A 12,305-nucleotide genomic window follows, 5' to 3' on the forward strand; every position below is an offset into this window, starting at 1 on the left:
TTCCAAATTGTTTGCCAACTGACACTTCCCACCACAAGCCTAGTCTAATTTCCTTAGATAAGGACAAGTCTCTGGTAGGACTATTTACATATCATCTCAAAATCTTTCTTGAATACATTTAACATATTCTTCCCCATCTAAACGCTGATTGTAATAATTTAATATTTGCATGAGATGATTCTTGTTAAGCTCATCTGACTTACCCATAATGATCCTTGCATTAAAGTAAAAGAACTGAACTTGCAAGCCCTCCATTGTCCATAACCTAGTTCTGCCTGCTCTACCCACTAGACTTGCTTGATTTATCCTCTATACTTGACAGGTCAACTTGCCACCTGCATACAACTAACAAGTTTCCCAGCCCCTGCCAAATCAGTTTAAACCCTCCTCAGTGGTGTAAACAAGTGCCCCTGCTAGGAAACTAGTTCCTTTCCAGTTTAGATGTAGCCTGTCCTTATACAGATCATACATAGAAAACATAGAAAATAGGTGCAGGAGTAGGCCATTCGGCCCTTCGAGCCTGCACCGCCATTTATTATGATCATGGCTGATCATCCAACTCAGAACCCTGCACCAGCCTTCCCTCCATACCCTCTGATCCCCCTAGCCACAAGGGCCATACCTGTCCCAGAAGCAATCCTAGTGATATAAATACCTAAAGCCCTCCTTCTTTCAGCAGCTCTTCAGCACTCAGCCTTTCAGAGAGTCATGCAACATGGAAACAGACTTCTCAGCCAAACCAGTCAATGCCAACTAATGCTCATCTAAGCTAGTCCCATCTGACCACATTTGGCCCATATCTCTCTAAACCTTTTCATCCATAACACCTGTCCAGTTGTCTTTTAAATGTTGTTAATGTACCTGCCTCAACCACTTCCTCTACAGGCACATTCCACATATGGACAACCCTCCAGGTAAAGAGTTTGCCCCTCAACTTCCTATTAAGTCTCTCCCCCTATAGCTTAAACCCATGACCTCTAGTTCTCGATTCCCCAGTCCCAGGAAAAAGTCCATGCGTATTCACACTACATATGCCCCTCTCATTTTATACACGGCTGTAAGATAGCCACTCATTCACCTCCATTCCAGGGAAAAATTCCAAACTACTAAACTGTTAAAACTGAGAAATATTTATGAGCACATTGCCCATCTCTTGCAACTCTACATACAGATGTCCCACTTTGGCCTATTCTCTTCCTAGTTATTCTTTTACCCCTCAATGTACTTGTAACATCTCTTTGGATTCTCGTTAATCTAATCTTCCAAAGCTATCTTGTGCCCTCTTCTGATTTCCCTCTTAAGTATACTCCTACAGGGATTCACTTGATTCCAGCCGCCAGTGTCTGACCAATGCACTTCTTTTTCCCGACATTTATCCATCCTCTTCTCTGATTTTTCCCTTCACTTGCACAGGGAGCAATCCTGAGATTCTTAACCAATTCCCAAATTCATGCTGCAAGACTGCATCCCTCTGTCTCTCTAAGTCATTCATACCAAAGTGTACATCATCTCTGGCTGTTCTCCCTCCCCCTTTAGCATGTTCCATACCTATTCAAGACATGGCTCACTGTGGAAGGTAAAGACCTCAGCAACAAAAATAAGCATCTGCTCCCCTCACTAACGAATCCCCTACGACTAGCACTCACCTATACTTTTTTTTCCCCTGCATCACAGCCACTTATGGTACCACAAACTGTTAACACTTTTCTGAGAGGCCACCACCACTAACAGTATTCAAAACCCATACTGTCACTCACAACCCCTCTCTCTGCCTGGCATGACCAAACTCATTAAATGTACTATCTACTACATTTTTCACATCCAAAATACTCTAAGTCCATCTTCTGCTCCAACTGATCTGTGTAGTCTGATAGGATTTGCAGTTGGACACACTTTTGGAAGGTATAATCACCAGGTACATTCAATATGTTCCTCATCTCCACATCGTGTAGTAGTGTACTACTAACCACCTTTCAAATCCTTTATCGTCAGTCCCTTCTACTAAGAAAAAAATCTTAGCTGGTCATCGTGCACCCTCCTTACTGAAGCCTGATGCTCACCAGAGCAGTACACTACTAAGTATTCTTAACTGCATACAAAATAAATTACACCATTTTCAGGACATTTTGCAGTTATACTTGTTCATAAGTAATTTATCCATGAGATATTTCATGTGATTTTTCTGCAGACTGTACACCCCGTTTAAAAGGACTAAATCTCTGTCGGCAACATCAGGGAACCTGCATTTAAAATAAACATAGTTGAGTCTACATGTGCTGAAATCCTTTGCTGCTGTCAGTTTCACAGCATGATGACATCAGATATAGTCGTTCTGCCAAATACATTAATTAATGATCAAGTGACTGAAGACTGCAAGTGCAGCTGACAGTTTACATGAACATTTAGATTGGTGTAAATCATATTTCAAAAACAGTTAAGCAAAAGTTACCTTTGGACTTTGCATGTGCACTGCATAAGAAATGTTCTTCTCACTAAACATTAGCTGAAGAGGAATAGGGGCATGGAAACCATTCTTCCACAAAGCAAGGAGCTGTCTAAGCAAATGCTGGATAGATCTGTGATAAGAAGTTTCTTCTCCAGAATCTTTCATGGCAAGATCAGAAAATGGAACTTCACCTGCAACTGCAAAGAGAGAGAAAACTCAAGCACGGATGTTATACATTTCTTGAAACAAAGGGAAAGATTTCATCTGTGAATAAGAGAACCCTCTATTTATTATTAGCCTCACAAATAGGGTTTAAACACATGGAGTAGAAAGTAAATTCTGGTTCAAAAAAGGGGCCTTTTCTGGTTGGCAACAGTAACTAATGGTATTATGCAGGGTTTGGTGGTCCAACTGCTTCTTTTCACATTACACATCAATGATCTGGATGAAGCAATTAATGGCTTTGGGGCCAAGTTTATTTATGACACAAAGCTAGGTGGAAGGGCACACAATGTTGAGGAAACGGGGAGTCTGCAGAAGGAATTAGAGAATGAGCAAAAAAGCGGCAGATAGAATAAAGTGCAGGTAAATATACAGTCATTTACTTTGGTAGGAAGAATAAAAGCATAAACTGTTTTCTAAATGGGGAACAAATTCAGAAATAAAAGAACTTGGGAGTCCTCAGGCAGGATTTCCTAAAGGTTGACTTGCAGGTTAAGTCGCTAGTAAGAAAGGCCAGTGCAATTTTAGCATTAATTTCAGAGGACTGAAATATAAAACAAGGATATAATGCTGAGGCTTCATAAGTCATTAATCAGACCACAGTTGGAGTATAGTGAGCAGTTTTGGGCCCCTTATCTAATAAAGGATGCACTGTCTTTGGAGAGGGTCCAGAGAAGGTTCACAAAAATGATGAGGAGTGTTAGATGGTCCTGGGCCTATACTCACTGGAGTTTAGAAGAATGAGGGGCAATCTCATTAACGTGTATTGAAAACTGGAAGGCCTAAATAGAGCAGACACAGTGAGGATGTTTCCAATAGGGAGGGAGTCTAAGACCAGAAGGACATCCCTTCAGAACAGAGATGGGGAAGAATTTCTTCAGCCAGAGGGTCGTGAATCTGTAGAATTCATTGCCACAGATGGCTATGGAAACAAAGTCAATGGGGATATTTAAAACTGAGGGTGATAGGTTCGTGATTAGTAAGGTTGTCAAAGGTTACAGGGAGAAGGCAGGACAATGGGTTGAGAGGGATAAAAAATCAGACATGATCAAATGGCTGAGCAGACTCAAGGGGCTGAATGGCCTAATTCTGCTCATAGAAACACAGAAAACCTACAGCGTAATACAGACCCTTCAGCCCACAAAGCTGTGCCTAACATGTCCTTACCTGAGAAATTACCTAGGGTTACCCATAGACCTCTATTTTTCTGAGCTCCAAATACCTATCTAGGAGTCTCTTAAAAGACCCTATCGTACCCACCACCGTCGCCAGCAGCCCATTCCACACACTCACCACACTCGGTATAAAAAAAAACTTACCCCTGATATCTTCTCTGTACCTACTTCCAAGCACCTTAAAACTGTGCCCTCTTGTGCTAGCTGTTTCAGCCCTAGGAAAAAGCCTCTGACTATCTACATGATCAATGCCTCTCATCATCTTATACACCCCTGTCAGGTCACCTCTCATCCTCCGTCGCTCCAAGGAAAAGTGGCCGAGTTCACTCAACCTATTCTCATAAGGCATGCTCCCCAATCCAGGCAACATCCTTGTAAATCTCCTCTGCACCTTTTCTATGGTTTCCACATCCTTCCTGTAGTGAGGCGACCAGAAATGAGCACAGTACTCCAAGTGGGGTCTGACCAGGGTCCTATATAGCTGTAACATTACCTCTCGACTCCTAAATTCAATACTACGATTGATGAAGGCCAATGCGCCGTATGCTTTCTTAACCACAGTCAACTTGCGTAGCAACCTTGAGTGTCCTATGGACTTGATCCCCAAGATCCCTCTGATCCTCCACACTACCAAAAATCTTACCATTGATACTATATTCTGTTATCATATTTGACCTACCAAAATGAACCACCTCACACTTATCTGGGTTGAACTCCATCTGCCACTTCTCAGCCCAGTTTTGCATCCTATCAATGTCCCGCTGTAACCTCTGACAGCCCTCCACACTATCCACAACACCTCCAACCTTTGTGTCATCAGCAAATTTACTAACCTATCATCCACTTCTTCATCCAGGTCATTTATAAAAATCACGACAACCCAATCTGCAGCAGTCACCTGACACTTGGTGTTTTCCCCTTTAAATGGTCGCAGACAGGTTTTGTTTACTTAGGCATATTTATTACACCTACGTTTGATCAATTGTTCAAAGTTAACTTTACACAGTTATTTGACAAAATTAAACAGGATCTTGAGCGATGGAGCACTCTTCCCATTTCTTGGCTTGGCCGAATATCCTTGCTCAAAATGAACATCCTTCCTCGTCTGCTCTACCCAATAGGAGTGATTCCAGTCATTTTTACCCAACAAATACTTAAAAAAAATAAATGGCTGGTTTGTTTCTTTCATCTGGAACAAAAAAAAGACCCTGTATTAAAATGTCTAAATTACAGCTTCCCAGTAGTCTAGGGGGTCTGGATTTTCCAGACATCAAAAAATATCAATTAAGTTCCTTTTTATCTTATATGGTTGACTGGGTTTGCAAGGACCCCTCCTCAATTTGGCTAGACATTGAAGCTTCACAAGCAAAATGCCCTCTTATTAATTTGCTTTTCCTCAATAAGGTGAAACTAGTTAAGGAATATTGTCACAATCCAATAACAATTAATACAGTCTGGGCTTGGAGGGTGGTGCGACAAATTGAGGGCAACGCAGCGAAAATATCACCCTTACTCCAATAACCGGCAGTCCAGATTTTCAGCCTGGCATAATGGATTCTGGATTTAAACTTTGGATTTCTAAGGGTATCTTCCATCTAGGAGATTTGTTTGATGAAGGAACGATGATGTCTTTTAGTCAAATAGTACAGAAATTTAACATACCCAACAAGGATCTTTATTGTTTCTTTCAGATAAGAGATTATATACAGAAAAAGACATCATTGTTAACTGATTTCTATAGTTCTGACATAGAAAAGAAGGTGTTTTGTTCTAAGGGTGGTATCCATTAGTACTTTTTACAGCATCCTGAGGGAATGTTCTTGTGGAGAGGCTGAGCAGCTGGGAAAGGTCTGGGAGGAAGAGCTGGGAGTAGAGATTACAGCTAAAACATGGGAAGACATCTGTGATAATGCAGAAAATTTCAATTTGTAACAGAACTAAAGCACTGCAACTCAAAATTCTGCATAGAGCTCATCTGACTCCAGATCGTCTCTCAAAATTTAAGACAGGGGTTTCTCCAATGTGTTCTAAACGTAAATACTGGAACTTTCACCCACTGTTTTTGGACTTGTCCCAAGCTTCAGACATACTGGAGTGATATTTTGGGTGAAATGTTAAAGATTCTGAAGATGGAGTTTGAACTGGACTCAGTGTCTTTTCTGTTAAGGCTGATTTATACTTGTGCGTCAAATGTACGCCATAAGTACGGCGTAGCCGCGAACCCTACGCTGAACCCTACACCATAGCCTAACGTGCACCTCTCCCAAAATGTAACCACGCGTCGTGGCGTCGCAGACCGCAACAACTGTGATTGGTCCGCTTGGTAGCATCGCATTTCCTCCTATGCTGCAATAGCTTGCCATTAGGTAACTGAAGGAACTCTGGCTGTAATGCTTTCCATAAAGCTCTACAGACCTCCAAAATTATGGAGGACCCTGTGCTTGACGCCAGTTTGTGGCCAGCTGCTACAGTCTGTTGACTTCCAGCTGAAGCTAAAACTCCAATAGTGATTGCCAGTCTCTGAGTATACTGTGCGTACATGGATGCGAAATAAATGGTTGGAGACAATGAACCAAATAGTTAAATCTACCTGCCGACATCAGAAAATATTTGAAATGCGTTTCCTCGTCCATGTCTCTCAGTGGCCGGACAAGCACAGAAAATTCACCCTCCTTCAGTTTCAGTCGCCATTGTTTGAAGTTTGAGTTTCTTCGAAGAAACTCAACACAGTAGCAGAGAAACCCCACTGCCAACTCGCGTTTTGGCGGTGAATTGCAGAGCGACGCAGACACACCAACGCTCAAGTATAAGTGCTCACAACGGCGTAGCCCACTTGCGTAGGCTGCAGCGTAAGCTAATACGCCCAAGTATAAATCAGCCTTTAGGCTTACCCAGCAGTTGTATTATTAATGCACATCAGAAAAAACTTTTTAACATCCTGACCTTTTGTGCGAGGAAGAACATTTCACTTTGTTGGATATCCGATAAGGCCCCTGCACTTCCTGGTTGGCATAAATTAATCATGGAGTACATTCCTTTGGACTTTTTGACATGTATGGTACACTCAAAAACAAATAGTTTTCATAAAACATGGCAACCTTTTCTGCAGTATGTAGATGTAAACCTGTCTGCTATACTAATAACGGCTTTTGTATAGGATGTGGTGGTGATGTCTATATTTTGATGGAATTGTTCTGATAGCTGATATCTGTGAGGGGAAGAAATGTAAATGTATCTGTAAATTAAAAGTTTTGTTATGCTGAGCAAAAAAAAAATTTTTAAAAATCACGACAACCCTGTTATTAATACGCCTTTCCAGAATCTGTCTCCCTATATGCTCCTTGACGTCCCTGTTACTATTGGGTGGTCGATAAAAAAACACCCAGTAGTGTTATTGACCCCATCCTGTTCCTAACTTCCACCCACAGAGACTCTGCAGACAATCCCCCCATGTCTTCCTCCTTTCCTATGGCCGTGATACTACCTCTGATCAACAGTACCACGTCCCCACCTCTTTTGCCTCCCTCCTTGTCCTTTCTGAAACATCTAAAGCCTGACACTCGAAGTAACCATTCTTGCCCCTGAACCATCCCAGTCTCTGTAATGGCCACAATATCATAGCTCCAAGTACTTATCCACGTCCTTAAGCTCCTCGGCTTTGTTCATAATTATAGGCATCTGTTAGTCTCATGAGACCATGGATTTGCGCCTTGGAAGGTTTCCAGGGCGCAGGCCTGGGCAATATTGTATAGAAGACCAGCAGTTGCCCATGCTGCAAGTCTCCCCTCTCCATGCCACCGATGATGTCCAAGGGAAGGGCATTAGGACCCATACAGCTTGGCACCGGTGTCGTCGCAGGGCAATGTGTGGTTAAGTGCCTTGCTCAAGGACACACACACTGTCTCAGTCAAGGCTCGAACTAGCGACCTTCAAATCACTAGATGAACGCCTTAACCACTTGCCATGCTCCAACACTTGTTCATAATACTCCTTGCATTAAAATAGACACATCTCAAACCATCGGTCTGAGCGCGTCCCTTCTCTATCACCAGCCTATCCCTCCCTCTTGCACTGTCTCCAAGCTTTCTTTATTTGTGAGCCAACCACCTCTTCCTCCATCTCTTCAGTTTGGTTCCCACCCCCCAGCAATCCTAGTTTAAACTCTCCCCAATAGCCTTAGTAAACCTCCTCACCAGGATACTGGTCCCCCTGGGATTCAAGTGCAACCTGTCCTTTTTGCTTCTATGTCTTATGGACATATGGACTAAATGAAAAGCACAATAAAAACCTTCATGACTGAGAACAACTTCAGTCATCGTGCATGCTTGTGTTATCATATCACAGCCAAATCATGGGTTCATTCCCCAGGCCAGGGCTTGAACAGTTCACCCAGGCTGCCACTTACCTCCTCCAGTCTCTTTCAACTAAAACTTTAACCCAATGCTGCATTTGCCTTGGGAAGATACAAATCAACACAAAGTGCAATTAAAAAGAGAAGTAGAAGGAGATTTCCAGAGAACTTCCAAAATATTTAAATCATTTTGAAGACTTTTTCTTTGTGGGTTCCATTGTAGATTGACTATCACATTTGTTATCCAAATGCGGGGTATTTGATGGCTGAAACGTCCCGCGAGTGCTATAAGCACTTTCTCAACAAGTCTATCTTTAGTTACAGGTCATTTGCTTCACTAGAAAAATCATATAAATACATTTAGACCTCAATCTTAAATACTAATATCAGTAAGAACATTAACTGCAGTCACTGCAATTTATAAACTACATTTTTTCACATCAGAAGTTTACACCTAAGAGGCAGAAGAAATATAGGATACCGGAAGAAAATAAAGCCAGTCAGTTATTCCAATTTCTTACCTAATAGAGAAGCAAGCTCCACAGTGTACCTTGCAAGGGCCTGTTCAATTACTGGACAGATATACTGTAAGAAAAAGGCTGCAATAAATCACAAGTGCCACCTCTTAATTACTGAGTTTCCAAAAAGAGAGATGAACTTAGTTCATGAAGCCATTTGGAGGTTCCCCAAAATAGGTCTTACGAGCAAGTGGTCCCACCAGTAATTTTAATCCCACTCTGCACATACCATCTATTCTCTTCCCAAACCCATCACAGGCCTCCTGCATTCCTTTGTCTTGTGCTATCTACATTCTCCTTAAATGTATCTACACTATTTGTCTCAACCGATTGCTTTCATTGTAAGCTCCACCTTCAAATCACTCCCCATTTTCCTTCTTGGATTTATTAGTGAACAGCTTAGTGAACAATAACAGAACTCAGCAGGTCAGACAGCATCTATGAGAGAGAAACAGAGTTTCAGGTCAACATTTCAGATCTTTAACCTTTCATCAAAAGCAGCAAAAGTCAGAAAGAAACAGGCTTTAAACTGTAGCTGAATGGAGCAAAGAAAGGTAATGTCTGAATAGTTGGAGACCAAGAGAGACTGGATGGCACAAGTGGTGGTGGTACTGGCTGAGAGGGAATAGGTTTGTTAATCCAGTTTATTTGTCTGGAGGAGGTGTATTGGATAGAAGAACAAGAGCAGAGTGAAAAACAAACTTCTCCAATCTACATGACCTGAAACCCCAACAAGTCCTTTTGCCCCTTCCCCTCTCATTCAAAATAAGGATAGGATTACCCATCAACCTCACCTACCTTGATGTTCAGAGTCACACAACATACAGACAGGCCTTTTGGCATACTATATCCACGTTGACCATCAAGTGCCCATCTACCATAATCCCATTTGCAGCAATTAGTCCATAATCTTATCACAAATGAGAGAATCTGCAGATGCTGGAAATCCAAGCAACACTCACAAGATGTTGGAGGAACTCAACAAGCCAGGCAGCATCTATGGAAAAAGGTGCAACTGATGGTTCAGGCCGAGACCCTTCGGCAGGACTGGAGAAAAAAAGATGAGGAGTAGAATTTAAAAGGTGGGGGAGGGAAGAGAGAAGCACAAAGTGAGAGGTGAAACCGGGAGGGGAGGGATGAAGGAAATAAATGGGAAGTTGAATGGTGAAAGAGGTACAGGGCTGGAGAAGGGGATAGTCCGATAGGTGGGGATAGAAGGCCACGGAAGAAAGAAAAGGGGGAGGAACACCAGAGGGAGGTGATGGTCAGGCAAGAAGATAAGGTGAGAGAGGGAAAAGGGGATGGGGAATGGTGAAGGAGAAGGTAGGGGGCCATTACCAGAAGTCTGAGAAATCAATGTTCATACCATTAGGTTGGAGGCTACGTCGGGTTTCACTGATATACAGGAGGCCACGCCGGCAGCACCGGACACAGTAAGTGAACCCAACAGACTCACAGGTGAAGTGTCACCTCACCTGGAAAGACTTGAATGGTACTGAGGGAGGGAAGGTGAAGCATTTGCCCTGCTTGCAGAAGGGAGCTCAGTGGGGAGGGACGAATAGAAAAGGGAGTTGCTTCAGGAGCGATCCCTGCAGAAAGCAGTAAGTGGGTGGAGGGAAAGATGTGCTTGGTGATGGGACCCACTGGAGGTGGGCGAAGTTCCGGAGAATTACGTACTGGACATGGAGGCTGGTGGGGTGGCAGTAGACATGCATGAAATGGAAGAGATGTGGTTGAGGGCAGCTATTTACTTCATCCCCCCCCCCTCCCAGTTTCACCTATCACCTTGTGTTTCTCCCCTCCCCCATCTTTTAAATCTACTCGTTTTCTCCAGTCCTGCCGAAGGGTCTCAGCCCAAAACATCAACTGTACTTTTTTCCATAATGCCACCTGGCCTGCTGAGTTCCTCCAGCATTTTGTGTGTAGTCCATAGTCTTAAATGCCTCAACTATTCAAGTGCATACCCAGATACTTATTGTATGTTGAGTCACTGTTCCCACCACCTTCTCAGAAATGTGTTCCAGATTCCAACCACTCTGAGTGGAAAAAGTACCCTTTCCTTAGCAATGTGAAGAGTCCATTGCAACCTCTTTCATCTCCTGCTAGACCCACTCCTATTATTTTATAGGACCTTCCTATGCAACCACAGGGATGCAACAATTGACCTTTTGCCTTGTCCTTTCCTACCAACCAGTGATCATAGAAACATAGAAAATAGGTGCAGGAGTAGGCCATTCGGCCCTTCGAGCCTGCACCGCCATTCATTATGATCATGGCTGATCATCCAACTCAGAACCCCGCCCCAGCCTTCCCTCCATACCCCCTGACCCCCGTAGCCACAAGGGCCATATCTAACTCCCTCTTAAATATAGCCAATGAACTGGCCTCAACTGTTTCCTGTGGCAGAGAATTCCGCAGATTCACCACTCTCTGTGTGAAGAAGTTTTTCCTAATCTCGGTCCTAAAAGGCTTCCCCTCTATCCTCAAACTGTGGCCCCTCGTTCTGGACTTCCCCAACATCGGGAATAATCTTCCTGCATCTAGCCTGTCCAATCTCTTTTGGATTTTATACGTTTCAATCAGATCCCCCCTCAATCTTCTAAATTCCAACGAGTACAAGCCCAGTTCATCCAGTCTCTCTTCATATGAAAGTCCTGCCATCCCAGGAATCAATCTGGTGAACCTTCTTTGTACTCCCTCTATGGCAAGGATGTCTTTCCTCAGATTAGGGGACCAAAACTGCACACAATACTCCAGGTGTGGTCTCACCAAGGCCTTGTACAACTGCAGTAGTACCTCCCTGCTCCTGTACTCGAATCCTCTCGCTATAAATGCCAGCATACCATTCGCCTTTTTCACCACCTGCTGTACCTGCATGCCCACTTTCAATGACTGGTGTATAATGACACCCAGGTCTCGTTGCACCTCCCTTTTTCCTAATCGGCCACCATTCAGATAATAATCTGTTTTCCTATTTTTGCCACCAAAGTGGATAACTTCACATTTATCCACATTAAATTGCATCTGCCATGAACTTGCCCACTCACCCAACCTATCCAAGTCACCCTGCATCCTCCTCACAGCTAACACTGCCACCCAGCTTCGTGTCATCTGCAAACTTGGAGATGCTGCATTTAATTCCCTCATCCAAATCGTTAATATATATTGTAAACAACTGGGGTCCCAGCACTGAGCCTTGCGGTACCCCACTAGTCACCGCCTGCCCTTCTGAAAAGGTCCCGTTTATTCCCACTCTTTGCTTCCTGTCTGCTAACCAATTCTCCACCCACACCAATACCTTACCCCCAATACCGTGTGCTTTAAGTTTGCACACTAATCTCCTGTGTGGGACCTTGTCAAAAGCCTTTTGAAAATCCAAATATACCACATCCACTGGTTCTCCCCTATCCACTCTACTAGTTACATCCTCAAAAAATTCTATGAGATTCGTCAGACATGATTTTCCTTTCACAAATCCATGCTGACTTTGTCCGATCATTTCACCGCTTTCCAAATGTGCTGTTATCACATCCTTGATAACTGATTCCAGCAGTTTCCCCACCACCGACGTTAGGCTAACCGGTCTATAATTC

General features: G+C 43.2%; 1 protein-coding gene across 2 annotated transcripts in view; it reads right to left on the reverse strand.

Moving 5' to 3' along the window:
* Positions 1 to 12,305, reverse strand: part of cdan1 (codanin 1) — a 176,309-nt gene that overhangs the window by 5,049 nt on the left and 158,955 nt on the right. For both annotated transcript variants that reach the window (XM_072263937.1, XM_072263928.1), the window contains 2 exons: positions 8,716 to 8,779; positions 2,450 to 2,643 (listed from right to left, as the gene is read on the reverse strand). In XM_072263937.1, coding sequence (XP_072120038.1) covers positions 2,450 to 2,643; positions 8,716 to 8,779 — 258 coding nt within the window. The remainder of the gene's footprint in view (positions 1 to 2,449; positions 2,644 to 8,715; positions 8,780 to 12,305) is intronic.

Source organism: Mobula birostris, chromosome 1 (genome assembly GCF_030028105.1).
Source record: "Mobula birostris isolate sMobBir1 chromosome 1, sMobBir1.hap1, whole genome shotgun sequence".
Taxonomy (NCBI): Eukaryota; Metazoa; Chordata; class Chondrichthyes; order Myliobatiformes; family Myliobatidae; genus Mobula; species Mobula birostris.